At 33.2% G+C, this 20,180-nt stretch overlaps 1 protein-coding gene across 10 annotated transcripts in view; it reads left to right on the forward strand.

The window, feature by feature from the left end:
- The window catches only part of LOC117123299 (dystrophin-like), a 271,629-nt gene that overhangs the window by 147,885 nt on the left and 103,564 nt on the right, over positions 1–20,180 (forward strand). For all 10 annotated transcript variants that reach the window (XM_033269187.1, XM_033269186.1, XM_033269185.1 and 7 more), the window contains 6 exons: positions 1,935–2,107; positions 5,621–5,771; positions 12,101–12,276; positions 14,360–14,510; positions 15,985–16,134; positions 19,820–20,011. In XM_033269187.1, coding sequence (XP_033125078.1) covers positions 1,935–2,107; positions 5,621–5,771; positions 12,101–12,276; positions 14,360–14,510; positions 15,985–16,134; positions 19,820–20,011 — 993 coding nt within the window. The remainder of the gene's footprint in view (positions 1–1,934; positions 2,108–5,620; positions 5,772–12,100; positions 12,277–14,359; positions 14,511–15,984; positions 16,135–19,819; positions 20,012–20,180) is intronic.

Here is a 20,180-nt window from a genome sequence, read left to right on the forward strand (position 1 = left end):
CTACATAAACTTTGGGAAATCCCTTTTCAGAATATCTCATCATTAATGAGGTTTCTATTTGCAAAAATGACGTACTTTGCGTTCAAAGGTCAAAAAGTTGAGAAGAAGCGAAGTTTAGAATCGCTTGACTTTGCACAACAAATGACGCCACAGCAAGCACTGAACGTCTTAGAAAGGGAAGACTTTTTCAATGATAAATTGACCTTAGATTTGTCTACCGACAGCGACATCGCTGTTTCGTAGGCTAGTAATATTATAGGTCACCCAAACAATAAAATATATGGTCATAAAATTGTAGTATTATAGTATATATAAACTCTTATTTACTGGCATTCGCACAGCAGGCAGGTATAGGTTAGGCTTAGGCTAGCGATGGTGATTGTAAACAGAGCTCGTGTCCTCTTTACGTACGGTTAATATTGATAATACAATAAATGTTTTGAAGGTTTGAAATTATTATTTTGACACACCACCATCCATTTCGTAACTATTATTTACATGCCTAGGCCAATGCATACTTTGTACAAAACACTTACTTAGGCTGGCCTCGTACTCGTACGTACGTAAGTAATAACACCTTACAAAAGCTCTATTCTTAGATAGATGTTTATGACAGCGCGGTGCTTTCGGGCTTCAGTACCACTTTTTGCACCACACTCGCAATCAAGAAGGCTACTTGTTTATTCATCAACAAACTCCTAGTTTTGCACCGAAAATTATATATGAAAGTGATGGAAATTTGGGAATTAGGCCATATAAAAAACATCAGTTATTATCACCCTATAATATTATATAATTATAGGCTTTTATTTATGCAAAGTTTAGAAAAGGGACATGATAATAATTTTTTTTTTAGTAAAAACCAATAAAGGTCATATACAAGTTGAATAGGTCAATATATCAATGTCAAAGGTTTAGTTAACTGATGTCACTCAATAAAATAATTATACAATTTAGTAAAGTATGCAAATTCAAAATCATATATAATTATTAATTCAAAGAAAATTGCAAATTTTGGATGATAATTATGATAGGTCAAAGGTCACAATTTCATAGTCAAAGATCAAAATATTTTGTATCACTGGAACGCTTATTTAATATGCATCAAAATAAAATCAACTTGTAATGGAACATTTTCAACAATAAAAAATTTATTACAGTTTATTTGTAGTAGAATCTAATTTCGTATACAGCAAACTCTCTAGGGAGTAATTGGCTACAATACATTACAACTATAGGCGCTAATGGGTTAAATTAATCCCTTCCTCCCTTCCCCTCCTTCCCTGAAAATTCAAATGTTATCCCTACCACAAATAAAGTGAACAAAACTTTACGCCTTATTTTCAGAAACAATATTCTAAGTACTCTTCTTCCCTCCCCAAACAATCAAAACAGCATGAAAGGTAAAATGAAATTGAAAAGCAGAGATGGACTGTATAGTATTATAGTCAGAGCATGGAATTCAAAATCTCACTACGAAATTTCCATACTTATTTGGTATATCTTTCGAAAAAGTTGTCGAAGATATTTTCATACTTTCCGCTAAAGTAGCAACAATGAACAACCCAAAATATGTACTTTTAGGTCATCGTTTGCAATAATAAATTGATTATAATTCTATGTTTTCAACTAATGTTATTTGCAATTTAGAAATTCTATCAGTGTGTATATTTTGTAATGCTGGGCAGACTAAGAAGAAATGGCCAATATTTTTGTCTGAATTTAACTTGCATAGGGTATATATTTCGTTGTTATTTGTGAACCATCTTGATGTTCTGAAATTTAGTGGTAATGTATTTGGTCGAAGTTGAAATTTTAATGCACTAAAGAGCAAAGTTTTTAATATCCATTTAAAACATGGTATATTAACGTCTATTGTCTATGAAGAAATCAGATTTTTTTAAAACCATAATGTTTACTGTTTTCTTTGGCAGGCTATAAAGGAAGCTCTTGATACACTGACTGCCAATGTTGAGGGCGTGAGTGCAGAACAGCATGCTGTCCTGTGTGGAACTACTGCTGAGCAAAAGAAACGATTAGAAGCCAATATGGAGCGTATGAAAGGCCAACTGAGCCAAGTTGAAAATGACTTTAAAGACAGAGAAAGGTAATATATTTATAAGTTTTTTTTTTAAATCTATATTAATTGTTTTGAATCAAATTTATTGTCATTATTTTTCAGATATTTTCTTTCCATTTCTTCATTTAATTTTTTTCATTAGTCACTAGACACATTTTGATGATATATCATTTGAAAAAATGTTAAAAGCAAAAATTTAAAAAAACGGTCTGGCATTCAACGTGTTAAATTAAAAACTTCAGATATGGCATGATGATGTGTTTTTCTTTCTGTAATCGATGACTTGTTATATTTATTTTTTTGTTACATAAATGCATCATTAAGTTTAATTCAAATGTTGTAAAAACAAATGGCAGTAAAGAAAACGTGAACCAAAGATAATAGCAGCATATTTCAAACGTCAAGACGTTCACAACAATGCAACACTTTTTTTCAGGATATCTGAATGTTGTACAGTGCAACAAACCTGTTATTATTTATCACAATAGGTGTTATTTATCTGATAAATGCATTATTTGAACAGTAGATCGCATTAACAAGCTTCTGTACTTTTTATACCTAATAATAGGTTTCTTAACCTTTAGAACCAAATGTATTTGCAACAACAACATTTATTAAAGCCAGGCCTTAGGAGAGGAAGAAAAATATTATGTTGTAGAAATGAATATTCCAAGACACTAAATGGATGTTTGTAGAAGTAATTAAGAACAGCTATAAGAAACATATGACTGAATATTAAAAAACTTAGGGGAAAGGGTAATCTGATGAATAGTATAAAAAAAAAACATGGTTTTTTATTTATTTTTAAAAATTTTATTTAGGCACATAACACATGCACCAAGGATTAGCAATAGTGAATGTTATCACTGTATACTTTGTAGGTGACAATCCTTTTCACAAGACAAACATACACACATGATGCTTTACATAAACTAAATCTCAATATGAATTTTAGAGAGTGGAGTTGTTTGGTCATGGGAAAAATTCCTGCAACACTGACAGGAATTGAACCTTTGACCCTGTGATTGGAAGGTAAGCATCTTAACCACTATGCTATTCCTCTAAATTGTACTACCCAAAGTGTTGGGCTGGGAGATATGTCCATGGTCCAATCATTCAACAACAAAGTTAGTAGAAACCAGCACATGCCTTTACTATGTGGAATTGAAGAGTGAAATGTTGTTATTAATACCTAATTAATATTTATGAGGTATAGAATTTGTGGACCATCCAATTAAATTTGTTAAAGTTGGGACAAAAGCTAATATGAAGCCTTGTTTGGAAACTTTATCTCTCTTGTAATAAATTAACTATCTGTGTAAAGTAGTTTAATACAATAAAATATGCAAAGTGCACAAACATTACTATATATATATATATATATATATAGAACTGGAGGTCGCTGGAACAGAATGTTGCTACTCGGAGTTTCACGCTATTGCGATCGTCAGGCAACTGATGAAAGGTGAACGTTGTGTGGTGATGTGACTTGCTTGTGCGGACGTAGTATGAAGTTAGGTTATTGCGGACGTCGGTGTAGCTGTTCGGAGGTAGTGCTTGTTTTCGTGGCGGCATTTCGATACAAGTTCTGACCTTCTGTTTAGGAGTCCCGTCCTTCCCGCGTTGATGATGGCAAGCTTCTCTGATATACATAGGTCGCATCGTTTCGTCTTGTTGTTGAATGCCTGGGCTTTGGTGATGATAGACCAAGAGATGGTGAATGGTTGATTCTGTCTCTTATACACATCTAGATGTGTATAAGAGACAGCCAGTATACACTGGCCTCCGTGTTCTGAAGCTGGGCACTCGATTCTATGGAGAACGCAAGCCAATGGCGCGCGCGCAACTGATCATTTATTGACGATCCGTCCAGGCTGCCACCGACAATCAGCAGAATGCGTCGCGTCGTCTAGCGCTCACAGGGAGCGGAGTGAGATTCGTCGGCCGACGGCGGTTGTACGATTTTCGATCGACCTATAAAAAGTATAGTACTTTACTGTACAATATAAAATTGTTAGTAATATCCAAAATGTTTTTATGTATATTTACATACTCATAATTCTTGGCTTACTCAATCATCATGTTAATGTTGGCATCTGTAGATGTTTTTATGGTAGATTAAATAGTTATTTTATCCCTTAAATCTGTATTTTAGTTTGCCTGAGTAGACTTGAAATCCAGTAGATTAAGCTAAGTTATTACCCAGTTCATTTGTCAATCAATTAACAAATCAAATGATTGGACGGCAGAATAATCATTTAGGTCAGGTGACATGGGTCATGTGATAAGAAAACAATTCTGATTTCATTCTTCACAGCAAGTAATTGATTTCTCCATGAAAATACTAGATGGGTTTGATGAGTCTCTGAGTTTGAAGATGACAGTGGCCATAAAGCAGTTGATATAATTATGCTAGAAACAAGCTGTGGATGGTTCTGTTGAATTTATTTATAATTGTATTGATCTGTCATGTATAAAGTAATCAAACTATCAGTTTAAAAACTGATTTTATTTATTTTTATTTATTTTTTTTTAAATACCTTGGTTATTGATATGGATATATGCATACTATACATATCTAATACATTAATAATATCAATTTATGTGAATAACGATATAAAATCAACAAAGACGTAATTGGAGTAACAATAACTAATAGGACAGACAGTGGAATGTATTCATACTACGCCTTTTCCTTGCGGTTATAAAAGCACACCAAATCTCATAGTTCAGGGCGAAAACTAAAGGCAGAATGTAATACAGCATTAAACAGAAATCATGGGCGCCACAACTGTATTGTCAAAATAACTAACAGAAGCAAAACACAACACGTACAACAGACACAACACTTGGAAAATAATATTTGGAAAGCAGTCCCACCAGATGGAGAGCTCATGCAACATGGTAAAGGTGTTAATGTGCTTGCTTTCCAATCCTAGCTCTGGGCTCAAGTCCTGTGACAGGCACAGTTTGTTTTTGTTTTAAGACTAAACAACTCTACTCTACAGTATAAGCCTTGGTAATGTGAAAATTAATTTATTAAGTTTCATTATTTCATTTATTTATAAGAGTCCTGGGTACTAGCCAACCTTCTAGGATAAGTTGGAAGGGTCATTCTACTATTAAATATGTTTTGAAAAATAAGAAGAGTAAGTGAAAAGGGGAGCAGTTTGGTGGGGGCAGATGTGTTCACGCTTAACCTAGTCTGAGACAACTTCTCTCTTGTGTCTTTGGGTATGGAACTTTACCTATGTTTCCTCTTTCCATTCAGGAGTATCTCTGGGGTCCTGGTATGTTGTTGCAACATTGAAGGACTTTGGTTAAGTACATTTGCATAGTAGCATTGATATAGGGAGCAGAGAAGTTGCACTTTTTGTTATTTTCCAAATATGGATCCAGTGAACAGTTTTAGTCGTCTATGCATTGAAATTCAAAGATTCTTTTAAAAAAAAGGATGAGTAATTTCACGGTGTGCAAAATAGATAATAGACCATGTGCCCTATATACAATTAACAAAAAAAAAATTATTTTTCTTTGTAGCAACTTCGAGGTAAATATCGTCCAGTGGCGGCAACTGCATTCTGATTTGCAAAGCCTTGCAAGTTGGTTGACGGAGGCTGAGGCTATTGTGAGGGAATGCAAAAACTCTGATGGGGAACTAATCATCACCGAAACGAAAAAAAAAGAGCCTGTAAGTATAAATAAGGCAGGTTTAAGTAAGAAGGATGAAAGGAAGAGCAAGGGAGGGCAAGTCTCCCTTGTTACCTACTGTATAGTGATCGCTAATGCTACACCAACAGTCATTTTCTTACCTTCTTGATGTCTATATTAATAGACATTTCTTAGAAAACCTTTTGCTATCTTTATTATTTTTAGCTATTTCCTGTTTCTTTTGCTAATAAAGATTATGGGCATTTCTTAAACCTCTCTTGCCATCTATAATGATAATTCCAATGTCAATTCTTTTTCCTACCTATTATCGAAATGCCTCCAACCTCTCTTGTTAATTAAAGCCATTTCCTAATATTTTAGTGTCCATTTGCAATCACCACATGGATAGCTTCTGAAAAAAAAAAAACTGTCAAGTGTTGAGAATATCTTTAAATTTTAAAGATATCTATTTGTCTTCAGAAACATTGCATAAACCTTCTTTCTCATCTGTAGAATATAGCAATTTCCTATATCATTTGCAATCTATATTTATACACATGTTCCAGCAAGGGCATTATAGTTTAACTATAGTATAAACAATCATCATTTTATATACTCAATGAATGTTTATCCTTGTTTTAGACAAGTCTGATAAAACAAAGTACTATATTTTTTTTAATTTAGGTAAATCACTAAAACCAGAATTGTATTGATTGTTTTTAATGAAATTATACTTTTCGTTTTGATCGTGATTTGCTGATACTGTATTTTCACTGGCTAGGAGAGGAGCCAGTATACCATCCCTTTGGTTCAACAAGAAAGAAACCTTTCATCAACAGGTTCCACTTGGAACTAAGATGAATATCTTCTCTATATTGATTATTTCATTGAAAGATTATTTTCTCAGATAAGATTATTTATTGAACGATAATAATTTGGGATCCTGTTTTTAGCCATAAAGGGTTGGAAAGTAAAGTTTTTTTGGTTGTGAAAAAGAAAAAAATAATAAAACCTCTTTATAGAATACCCCTCTAGACCTTCTACATTTAAAGGAAACAAGATCTTTCCTTTTCCTAAAATAACATTTTATGAGTCATCATTACAACTATCAACTATTACATTAATCTGACATTTGAGGTTCAACTGATTAAAACAAGAGAACTTTCAGTTGCAATTTAAATAAGATCTCTGAAGTAGCCGATATTTGGAAATTCATTTGCCGTACACAGCCAACTTTTTCATAATATGAGTTATGTTTTGTACTTGACCTCAATGAACTTATTGACCTTTTCTCCAAAATTAAGTCACAAATGTAGTCTGTGAAAAACAAATTTAAATCCTTGTATGCTTCAAGAATTGTATATAGGTTGAACCCAGGACTTTAGGATTGGAAGCTAGCATCTTGACCACCTTGCAATATCTTCACTCCATAATAGATTTAGTTTCACCAAGCATAACAGATCATGACCCTTAAATATATTTACGAAAATTGTGTGTGTATTTTAACAGTTGGCATTTACTTAATTAGATTACCACCAGTCAAGACAGGCAAAAATGTCATGCTTTTTACATTTAATTATAGTGTGAATGTAGGCTGACAAAAATATGACATAAGTTAATTCAAATGAAATTATGATTAAGCAGTTTGATTCATATCTTATCAAACCAAGGCAATGTTCATGTGAATTGGTCATTCTAATAACCTTTTTCCAACACATTTATTTTCCCATTGGACATAATTTATTTATAATAATTAAACAACTGTTCTCTGGGGTATTACAATAACTTGAAGTATGTCATAATAATTCAAAATTCTCTAAATCAACAGTAAATTGATTGAGAAGGGGGTCAGATTAGTATAAGTAAAGTTAAATATTCGTCCTACTATAGTTAAGTACCTAGAAAATTCCAGATATGCCCCCTGTGTACTCACAACAGTTGATGTTCAGCACCATCTCTGGTGGTAAATTGGTCAATACACTGGAAAGATTCTTTAACCAGCACTTGTGCCCTAATGACGTACACTTTACCAACAGTCCAAATATTTATAGCAGTTATAACTTCTCTGAGAAAAGCAGCTTGATGGAGTAGTGCAAATATCTCACTAGTTTCATTATTTATCTACATATTATGTACTATACAGTATAATGGTATTATGTGTGTTATGTAAAGTGTAATGAACAATAAATTCTGGCCACATAAAAACAATGCACAAAAATCCTGCATAATTAGTTTCTTGGAATCATAAGATTGTAAACATAATTAATAAATAATTAACAACCACTGTAAATTGTCTTAAAAATTCAATACCATCGATTGAACCGGGGCAATCAGGTAGAATCTAATTGGTTTCCACTCGGGACCACCACTCATCTGAAACAACAATACAGGTGAACACGCTGCCAGGAAGCCTGCAAGAAAGGCTGGTCTGTGAATGCTTCTTGGCGCCCTATAAAATGTCAATTGCTTTCCTCATTGCGATTTATTACGGTGATTATGTAGTTATTGCTATGTAGGTAGGGCATTAGAGAGTAATATACATTTAGCTCATCCAATAACAGTTATATACATGCTGTTTAGAATCAATGGAAACTTTAGGCTTCAGAAAATATTTTAGCATTTAAAATGTCATGAAGAAAAATACAAATGTAGAGTATATTTATTTAAATCAGAACATTTGGTAATTTACAATAATATACATCCTTGGTATTTCGTTTACTGGCTTTAAAATGATATTAATATTTCCAACCTTAATATCGAGTCACATTTGTTTTTCATTTCCTTTAGGTTTCCCATTATAGATGTTATAAGACATTGCATTCTCTCTATAAATAAATACCTTCTCTGCTCTGTCATTTCACATGCATTAAGATTACTGGAATAATTCATACATGTAATTATACATACATACACCTGTTCTGAAATATTCAAAAGTGAAGTGATGATACATTTCATCAAATCATATTTTTTGTTGCATGCTTAATTCTTTTAGTATGTTTTAATAGACATCCAATTTTTAACATTTTAAAAACCTCTGAATAATATTAAATTTATTGTTCTGTATCAAAATTATATTAATTTTATATAAATGCGAAGGAATACATTAATGTTGAAACAAATTGTTATCAAAACATAATTAGTATTATTAAGTTCACTTATTAAATTTTCTATTCATTTTTTGTTATAATTGTAAATAAATAAATTAAATAAAAACATGGATTTGATGTACACAGAAGGTCTAAGATATTGTAAAATGGCAAACTGAAGACTTGGGAATACATTAAGATCCACTACTTTGATAAATTAAATACCTTATATCTGGAAGGATTTTTTTCTAGTGGGACTAATAATTACTTTCCATATTTTCTTTAAATCCGTCTGATGCAGTCTGACTCATTTTTGGATGTTTATAAAACATGCAAATAAACTTTATTGCAATTTGCAATACACTGAAATTGAAGTTTTACATGAAAAATTGATTAAATTAAGGAAGATAACATTTTTTTTTTACTTAAGAAAATTAGTAAGGATTCTTTTAAGTAGAAAGTGTCATTAAATCTGGGAAAAGGCTAAAAGTCAAATAAAACCTTGGATAGAAAGAAACCATTCATAATTTCCAAAATTTTCACTAGTGTGCAAATGCGCACACTAGAGGGTAGGGTGTTGACAGTATAGGCATGTGCAATCTTGTGTGTGGCAAAGACAAGTCAAACCAGTCATTCGTCGCAAATCCTGTTTCGGAGATAATGGCCAAAATATATGCTGGAATGTCATTAAACTAACCTTTATATATCTGTACATCATGCTATTTTTCTCATTTTCAATGTTAAAACGGCAATTTTTAGCTATTTGGTGGTGGTTTCTGCCTAAGCAATGCCAATATAGTAAAGAAGGCTGATTTCTCAAATATTGTACTTTAAACAGCTTATGTTTAAATTACTGTAGTTTCATAACGAAATGTTGGATTTAAATGATTCTTTTACTATATTAATGCTCTTATTTTACTGTTTAACCCAGCATTAATAACTAAAAATGGACTTTTGCGACGAGTGACTGTAAAAATATCAAAAATCCTTGTTTTATTTTGTATACTCTTTCGCGGGGGTGGGGGGAGGGTTGTGTTATAGAAAGAGTATGTGAATGAGTGACGACCAGTTGATTTACGGGTCCAATTGGCCAGTTAAGAAAAACCACAGTAAGCACAAACCCCTGCTTCTTTTTTTATTTGCCAATTTCTGTGAGGAAATAAAAGTAACATAAATCAGTTTAAAGTAATAAGCAAGATAGAAAACTAAAACAGCTTATCAAAGCTTGTCAGCTTGGGTTTCTCTTACATAATTAAATAATGGTGATTCATAAAGATAAAAGCATTACTAAAACATGTACATTTTTATACCCTTAAAAAAAACAAAATTAATTGAAATAATTTACTAAGTTGCTAAATGCATAAATAATACTCTTACTAATTTTAATGAATTGATATGGTAAATTAATAGATTCTAAAAGCATTGGGCAAGTTAATCCAGAGGTCTCAAATCATACATAGATTATATTGCTAATTTGATTTTCAGAATTTATGACTAAAGGTAAAAGACAAATTACTGTTGCTTTTATGATCAATTTTCTTATGCACTCCTTCTCATCAATGTTGTTTGTTATGTTTCCAGACAATTATTTTTAGATCACATAGTCATTAAATGTGGAGTAATGTGTATAATGATGATTGATAGACAAATTTATGATAGCAATTGGTCAGAAAACGAGAAGGCAATGAGCATAGTACGTAGAAGAACGTGTGCACATGCTCCATCATGCGTGTTCTAGAGAATGGTGGTGCTCACAGAATGAAATCGGATCGAGTTGCAGTGCTGTGGTACAATGCTTTGATATTCGCTGTAATTGCCCATTAAGTGATGTTATAAATATGTTGTACTGTACCTGCGACTTTATCCATTGGCATTGACACCTAGGCTTTTTCTTAGTGAACATCCAACATCATAATGTTTTTGTTTTTTTTTAGTGTTCATAAATTCAATCACTTGTCAAACATGAGCAGGGAAATTTCAAAATGAGTTGTCTTTCCAGTGAGAAATAATTTGTTTCATTTTTCAACTAATGAAGATGAACATTTCCATTGGTATTATTTGACGGAGTAAAACTAAACCTAAATTTTGCACAGATAAAACAAAGCACAACAACGAAAACAATATATTAATATATGTAGAGAAAATGTGGAAAATCCCTGAAAACCAAATTTCTCATCTTACAATTACATTAAATTTATTAATATTGTATACTTAAATATGCAAAGTATCACAAGCTGAGGATAATGGATTTTTCATTTGTATACATATTTGACCATATTTTGTGGTCTTGTTTTAATAATAATTGTGCCAATAATTGCTTTCTGATTTGTATTTCCTGATTCCAGACTTGAATGGTTTGTCTACTGTATATGTATTTTGGTCAACCTTTGTATGTAATTTAAAGGAAATATAATTAAAATATGTTTTGTGTGTCTTATTTCAAAGTGCTCTAATGCCTTTATTTGATATATTGTAATTTGAAATTTAAATCGCATCTTAGTACTTCAATAACTAATGTAATAAATGATACCAAATACATCAATTCAATTTAGTTTACAGCCAAGTAATAAATTAGTTTTTTGAAATATATTCTTTTTCTCATAGAATTTGGTACATTAAAGATTTTCATAGAAATCTATTATTTTTAGAAGTGTCTGTTTCAATAAACAGACACTATCATATTACATATCCTGATGATGATTAAAGCAACTCAATCACAACATCGTGACATTTTCAACAAAAAAAATTCTTTTCAGAATTCTCTATGTTGTCTGTCTCTTATACACATCTAGACAAGTCAAACCAGTCATTCGTAGCACTAATTTTAAACATGTTGAAAATTAGCGCCACAAGTTTAGGGCCGTTATAAGTAGGTACGAGTTCTCCCTGAGCTTCCTGATCATTCTATGAGTTTTTGCCGAGTTAGCAAATCTGCAAACTCTTCTAACTCGTATGCTGAAAAAAACCCAAGTTGGAGAGGGGCCCAAGTCTCAGAGCACTTTTCCACATTACCCCGGTCATTGGAATGATGCCTATGGGGGATATTCCAAAGTTTGCTGCATGAAGTATGTCAGCGCATTTTGCACTCGAACCTCCTTGTGTACCAGATGTGTATAAGAGACAGGTTCAGGCTACAAACATGAATATGATTTAAATCAGATACAGAGGACTTGTTAAAGTGTCATGTGCAATATAAATACTTTATTATTATTATCGTCGTCATCATCTTCATCATCATCCTCATCATATGAATAAACAATTGATTTCTCTTTTATTTTAAAAGGTTCTTGAAGATGGCATCGCAAGACACCAGCAGACAGTCACTAGTTTGAACCATACTGGAACACTTGTGATTCAAGGCTTACCAGCAGTTGATGGAAACATGCTGCAGGAGAAGTTAGACCACTTGAATGTAAGATGGAGAGTGGTCTGCACTGAGGTTGCCTCCTGGAAAGAGAAGTAAGTTTATTAAATTACTGTATTGTGGTGATCTGAGTTAAGTTACCTCTTCTTGGAATTAGAAGTAATCTTAGTCAAAAGAGATAACTGGTCTACTCTGGGGTAGTCTCCAGGACATCAATGTAACTTCTGATAAAGTTGCATGCGCTGAGGTTTGTAGGAAGTTCTGTTAATTAAAGGAGGCATATTGTCTGTTCTAAAGGTGCTTTCTAGATATAAAAATATATATTTATTGGAAGGTTTTCCGTACTTTCCTTGGAAGAGAAGTGTGTTCTGGAGGATGATCCGAATTGAACTTGTTGCATCCTTTAAAGAGAAGCAAGTTCTGGAGGGGGTGCTCTGCTCTGAATTTGCCTTCTAGAAAGTGAGGTACAGTCAGGATAAAGGTTGATCTTTTACTGTTTGATGAGTACATGTCATAGTCCATCCCGATGTAAAAACAGCAACTCATAGTTCATCCAGATGTAAATATAGCTGTATCATAGCAAATCACAGGTAGAGAGTTCCAATAATAATATGTAGGTTTTTATATAGTACTCTATACAACTAGCCCCTCTCCCACCTAGGTTGATTTCATCCAAGGATCGCACAAGTTCTCTGAGTTAAAAACTTGTGAAACCTGTGATTTGATTCGCTTGGGAAAGGACCTACGAGCTTACTACATGTAAGCTACGAGTGAGGTACAACCTTACAAGTTGGTTACGAGTTTATGCCGAGCGAAGCACCGAGTATATTACAAGCTTTACAGAATTAGATACGAGTTAGGTACGAGCATTCCGATCAAATGTTCCTGGTAATCGTAACCAACTCGGTGCACTCGTACTTAACTTGTACCTGTTTCGGGGTGCTCGCATCAAACTCATGGATTACAAAACTGCCAACGAGTATCCCGAGTAGTGTACGAGTTAGGTAGGTGTACCCCGAGTACTCTACGAGTTACCTACGAGTCCTTCAAGTTCACTACAAGTTGTCAACTCGCAGCACTAATTTTAAACATGTTGAAAATTAGCGCCACAAGTTTAGGGCCGTTATAAGTAGGTACGAGTTCTCCCTGAGCTTCCTGATCATTCTATGAGTTTTTGCCGAGTTAGCAAATCTGCAAACTCTTCTAACTCGTATGCTGAAAAAAACCCAAGTTGGAGAGGGGCCCAAGTCTCAGAGCACTTTTCCACATTACCCCGGTCATTGGAATGATGCCTATGGGGGATATTCCAAAGTTTGCTGCATGAAGTATGTCAGCGCATTTTGCACTCGAACCTCCTTGTGTACCCATTTATTTCCTGGGTGGAGAGTAGCAATGCAGATAGTGCTTCGCTCAAGGACTTAAGCGAAATGCAAAAAGAGGTATTGAAACACAGATCATTTCAATCAGAATAAAAGGATGATGGAAATGGACTTGTATAGCGCCTTAACATTTGTGTCAAAGCGCTTAAAGAATATGAAAAGGGAAAAGAAAACTAAACCATATACTATCCTTAAACTGCAAGCTATCAGAAAGCTGTCTTCAAACTACGTACAGTATATATTTTGGAATAATAGCTCATCTGTGTCTGCTTGGTGTTCACATAATAAATATCCCAAGTTAAGCTTTTGGTCTGAACACAAGGGAAATTTCTTACTATGTAGTTTTTGGCCATTCACTGTGGCCTACCTCAGCGCTCGTTTGTGTTGACACGAAAAACCAAACTTTTTATCTTAAATTTATGCTATATATTATTGGTTGGTAACTCGGTTTTTGTGTCTGGTTGGTAGAGTTTTCTTTTCTTTAAACTTATCCAGCTAATCTTGACATTAATTGAGGTTTAAATAAATATATAATCAATTTTAGTTTCTTACAAGAGAGGCTTAGGATTTGAGTTTTGGAGGATATGATGGCAAGTTAATGAATATTGTCTGGTATACTGTTAACTTCATAGTCAGTCAGTTTGTATTGTCGTGAATAATGTGAACTGACCCATTATAAAATAACAATACATTCGTAATACACAAATATCTAAGACTTCAACAGGTGTGAAAATAACAAAAGTAGCAAAGTGACTAAGTAAATTTAGATAACAATGAACTTTTTTCTTGTTAAAAACAGATTTGAAGAAACTACTAACAAAATGGATGAATACCAAGAAGAATTGATGGAGATAATCCAGTTTACTGAAGAGTTGGAAAAACTTGCATCCTCTCCCCCTCCACTCCCTGGAAACATTGATGCACTCAAGACAAAGCTACAGGTTGTTAAGGTATATTTAGTTAATGTAAATTGTTAATTACTAACATTGGCAGATTTAGGGGGAGAGGGCCGCATCATGGGTTGCATGTTGCATGTGATCACGTTCAGTTGTTTCTTTAGTTGCATAATCTCGGAGTGGTCCTTTCATTTTTATTTTAGTTTTGGTTCATTTTTTTTTTCTTGTTTTATATTTAAATAGAGTTTCTTATTTGGGTTATATTTAATAATTGCCATGTCATTTATCTTTTTGCTGTTTGGGATACTGGCTATCCAAGGTATATTTTGAGATGTTCTGCACGCATCTGCCCATAAATCTGTCTCTTATACACATCTAGATGTGTATAAGAGACAGTCTTAAAGCAATCTAAATTAACGTTTCTTGCTTTGTTATTGTAGTGTTTTTTGTTTTTTTTTTATCTCTGTCTGTAGGCCTCTTGAATGAATTTTACTTTTATTACATTACAGTATTTGTTTATAGCATTTTTAAATTTTTATCTATCTTATTTTTTTACTGTGTGAGGCAAAAAAAAAAACAAATTCTTGTGTTGGCAACGTTTTCGGAAAATCCAAAAAATGGGTAGGTCAGTAGGAAATGTGTTTATGCCTAGAAAATATAAAATACACAAAAATACAACAAATTTTTAAGTCTATATTGAAGAGCAAAACGGTTGTATAACAATGTCGCATGGCCTACCGTCCAGCAAGATAGGCCTATTCCAGCCTTAATAGTCTTAATAATAATATTTATCTTCAGTGATTTAAATTATTTATTTTATGTATTTACTGTCTCTTGATTTGAACTGGAACTAAAGGTTCTGAGATTTATCATGCTAATTATTTGTCCCATGGGAACTGAAAGGGATAAGCCAATTTAGAAAAGTATTTCTCTTCCGTTCGAAAATATCTTTTATCATTTCATTAAGCTGAACTATCTGTTTGTAAATTGTGAAATTTGTTGATATTTAATTGATATTACTGATTCTCAGGATAATGAATTTTAGTAGATATTTTTACTGGATCTTAACAGGTACATGAGTGTAGTGTACTGTTTTCCCCCTCAAATGAGATGGAAATAAATGAAGTAATTCCTGAAAAAGGAAAGTTATAAGGCCATTCACAGAGAAATGAAGTGAGAGTTTCATTTCAATAATGAGTTGTGTATATGATGTCGTCGGCGGTATTATGTAGGCGTTCTGAGTTAATATCACAACTAACATCTTTGATGATTTTTAGGTCTGACTACAAAATTGCATTTGTGCTAAACTTGGAACTAATATTTTAGGAAATGTTGAGTGCTAAAATACTGATTGGTGTAATTAACACTTATGTCATGATGTTTTTTACCTGGAAATGAGTATTAATCAGCCATATGTTTTTGACCATGACTGGGTAGAGGGGATTTTTTTTTTAACCATCATACAAATGAATGAAGTAAAGTTTGTTATTAGTGACTTAACAATTCATGACCTGTTTCCTGTTGATAGGAACGCGAGGAAGCATTGAACAGACGACAAGAACAGTGCTTGCGGTTGCAACAGAATGGCCAGAAACTGCTTTTATCGGGCGCTGTAGCTGAGAAACAAGCCCAGGATATTAAAAGTTCCTTAAACAATTTGAATGATATTTGGCAAAAGGTAAGTTTAACTTTTTTTTTAAATACTTGTTTTCAAGGCATATTAATACTAGTTTTTTTTTTTTTTGTAGAATTGTAGGTGCCCCTTAATCCTATGTAAATGTGTCGCATGACATAACTAATTGCAATCGCATCAACTGTTTGGTTACCATACCAACAGATGTGGCCGAGAGTGAAATCTGGATTATTCGATTTTACACCCTTTCTTGTCACTTGGAACTGCTATTTGTCAATCCTAGATACGCATTAATGCCAACAGTGCATTGTGCAACATCAACTGATTGCAAAAGCGTCAGCTATTTATTAATGTACTGACACATAAGGCCAGGAGTCATATCCGGATCCTTCAATTTTCGCACCGTTTCTTGCAACTTCAAACAGACTATCAATCAACGCTGCCATCCTAATTCCTATTACAATAATCATTTATCACCTTATAAGAGCTCCACCAAGCTGGAGAACAAAACTTGGAAATGATGCACAGGAGAAAAAAAATTGAAATATGTTGTACAACTGATTTTTCAAAGACAAAAAAAAGGGTGTTTGATGAAAAAAAGAGCATAAACCACCATTTTTTCTACTTTTTCACCCAGATTTTAAATATTCAAAAATATGTATCTCGTTAACTATTCTCTAGTTTTTTTTGTCAGACACCCTTTTGTGTCTGCGAAAAATAAGTTGTAACAACATATCAAAAAAATGTTTTCCTCTGGACTCTGGTTTTGAAGTGGGGAATTTTTTCCTTTAATTTTTTTTTTTTGTGTTTTTTTTTTTGTTTTTTTGTTTTTTGTTTTTTAGGAACAAAAGACATTATGTGTCCTTGGAATAGATTATATGATTAGAAATTAAATTTAGTAACTGTTTGAGATGTGTCAACATAATATAGCACAGCGATTTATATGTATGTGATCCTAGGAGGTTTCCTATTTTGGTGACTTTAAAGGATATTAGTAAATCCCTAAAGGATTATATTTGTTAGTTTATGTTTTAGTTAGACCTCCAGACAATAATACTTCCTGTGTTGTATTCTGGGATATGTTCCTAAGTCACAGACCTAAGTCACACATTTTACAGAGATGTCCCCTATTTTACATTCAGTATTTTAGCAGATATCCGAGTATGTAGAGTTAGATGGTTATTTTCAACATTAATTTGAAATAGATACATCATCAATCCGCTTTTCGCCTTACAGCGTAGTGTTTCTGCAAATAGTATTCCAAAGATACAATGATTTATGAAATAATTTTGATTTAGATAAATATAATGTAATCTATAAAAAAAATTATTGTAATACAGACATTGTAGATGGATGTACTATCAAGTTGGGAATAAATATTTCAAAGTACTTATCTCCTTACAACCATTTAATAATATAAAAGGTCAGATATTCATATTTTGCAACATTGCTACATATTCAGACATAATATTTTTTTAAATTTCTGATGTTGGTATTTCTTTAAAATGACTACATCCATCAACATGGTGTAGATAATCCTGGATTAACCTAATCTTTGATAATATACCTTTAATCTATGTTAATCTGATTTAAAAGCACTAATATTTTTTAGCTACAGACATACAAACAATATTAATGATCATGATATTTTGTTTGAATACTGTAGCAAATGAAACATCCATTGTAAGCAGACATTGGCCGTATTCGACTGATTGTTCTTCGTTAAACCATGCCCACCTGCGCAGTGGTCAAATCCTACTTAACGAAGACGACCAGTCGAATAGAAAACTTGTAAATACTCGACAAAACAAAATGGCTGCACAGTTACCGCGATACAAGCTGCGTAATCAAGATTGCTTCGGCTAGTGACAGTATGGATTTTTCTTAAAAGAAATGTTTTCGTCCAGTTTTTTAATTCTGTTAGGCTACAATTATTTTTTGACTTCATGTGTGTAAATATTATAATTTTTATTTTCAGAAATTTAATGTAAATTATGTTAAAACAAATGTTGTTTCTAAACTGACCAATCGGCCATGTTTGTTTTGGTCACATGGATAAATTAACGCAGATTAACGCACTCAGATTAACCTTAATTTTCGTTGTCAACGAAGTCTGTTTAACGAACCAGTCGAATGAAGATAATACTCAACCAAAATTCGTAATCAATGAAATGAACCAGTCGAATATGCCCAACAATTGACAAATTATGTATGAAACTTACCAAGTTCAGTTGTTAAAGTTGAAGAGTTTTTTAAAGACGTGTTGAATCTTTTGTCAAAGCTGCTATAAAGCCCCCTTGCTTTAGCAGAGCTTGTCACTCCTTGGGGACGTATTTATGAATACTGTATGACATTTGGATCACTACTGAAAATGAAATCTGTCAACCTAGACTAATAATAAGTATCTAAGATTATAATAGGTATCTAAGTATATATACTGTTTTAAAGGACCTCACTATGTCTGCAATTCAACGATTAACTGTATTCAATTTTCACCTCTAGGATATATTTGCTTGTAAAAGGATGTATCATTTATACATTATCGTTAATGAGTAAATCTTCACGGTAGCCACTGTATGAGCGCTGAACCAATGCAAATTTCTTGATTCCGTAAATTTTACTTCTAAAGCTACTCTTCCTCTGGAATGTTTAGCTCACTGTCCTAAACTGCCCCATGTATGCAACATTTCTCTTGAGCAATTTAGGAAATTTTTGTCTTAATTCACCACAAGGTAGAACTTTACTGTGACTGCTACAAGTCCCTTAGCCAAAGTAGTAACGACAGACATAATGTGAGATCCTGAGATGGTAGCAGTCATTTGAATTATAGTGGGTGAAAAAATATGCACTTTGTATTAAATTATATGAAGAAATGTAAGAAGAAATGTAATAGTTTTTAAAATAACGACTCAATGATTGGGTTTCATTTCTTCGTTGTGCATTTTTCTTGTGTCCTTGAGCAAGGCACTTTATACATTGCTTCAGTCTACCCAGCTGTATCAATGGGTACCGCAAACTGCTGGGAGTAACCTGCGGTGGACTAGCGTCTCACCCAGCGGAAGCATCGCACTCTTATCCGCTTCAGGCTACTTGAAACTGGGGTGAAGCTCAAGCCCTACGAACCCTAGTGGCTCAGCAAGGATTACTTTCTTTTGATGATTGTGTGTGCATTAAGTGGCAAGGAAAGGCAGCATCATTATGTTTGAAGTCCAATCTAGATTTCTCTGCCGTGTAATCCAAGCTACTGTAACCTAGAATTGCAGTGGATCTAAAGTTAAATGGAAGTATAAATTTCATACTTGGTGTTCTATTAAATTAAATGAGGAAATATTAAATTATTAACTGTGGCTTCTTTTCAAATTAGCAGGTTTATTTTGAGATGTGCTTAGTTATAGGCCCAAGCCAAGGAACACCTTAGTAGCTGGCAATGACTCTCACAAGCATATGGTGAATAAATGGCCTCTATAATGTACGCAGGTTAATTTCAGTATCTTTTGGAGCATTAGCAAAACATTCTGACAACGTATGGAATTTGAAGTTCTAAGTGATTTAGAGTGGTCAATTGGCATTTGACCAGTACATTGTCATTGATGCAGTAAGAAGTTGTTGGTGGCTGTGTTAGTTTATAATATACGTAATTTACTTTATTAATTATTACATCATTCTACAGTGACTGTTAATTGGAACTTCAGATAATTTTTAACTAAATTGCACTTATTTTCTTTTATAGGTTACGTACGCTCTACCAAAATACCGACTTCAATTAGAGGATAAAATACATGTTACATCAACTTTTTCCGAGGAGCTAGAAGAGTTACTGCTTTGGGTGTGTGCTAGCATGGAGCTCCTTAAAACACAGCAAGGGCCGGTTGGATCCGTAACCGAAGACGGTGAAAACGATTCAGTAATCGTTGACGCAACGGTAAGTTCTAACACTACTACCACTACTATCATTTATAATATATGCGATATTTACTCCTACTCAATAGATTGAGAGACTAAGGACATTCAAGGATAGTTACCAGTGAAGGGTAGTGTTTCAGTTGAATCCTTTTCTTGGGAGATTCCTTTGCTGATAAACAAAACTACAT

The sequence above is a fragment of the Anneissia japonica genome, unplaced genomic scaffold (assembly GCF_011630105.1).
Source record: "Anneissia japonica isolate Jap-2015-1 unplaced genomic scaffold, ASM1163010v1 scaffold287741_len385558_cov193, whole genome shotgun sequence".
NCBI lineage: Eukaryota > Metazoa > Echinodermata > Crinoidea > Comatulida > Comatulidae > Anneissia > Anneissia japonica.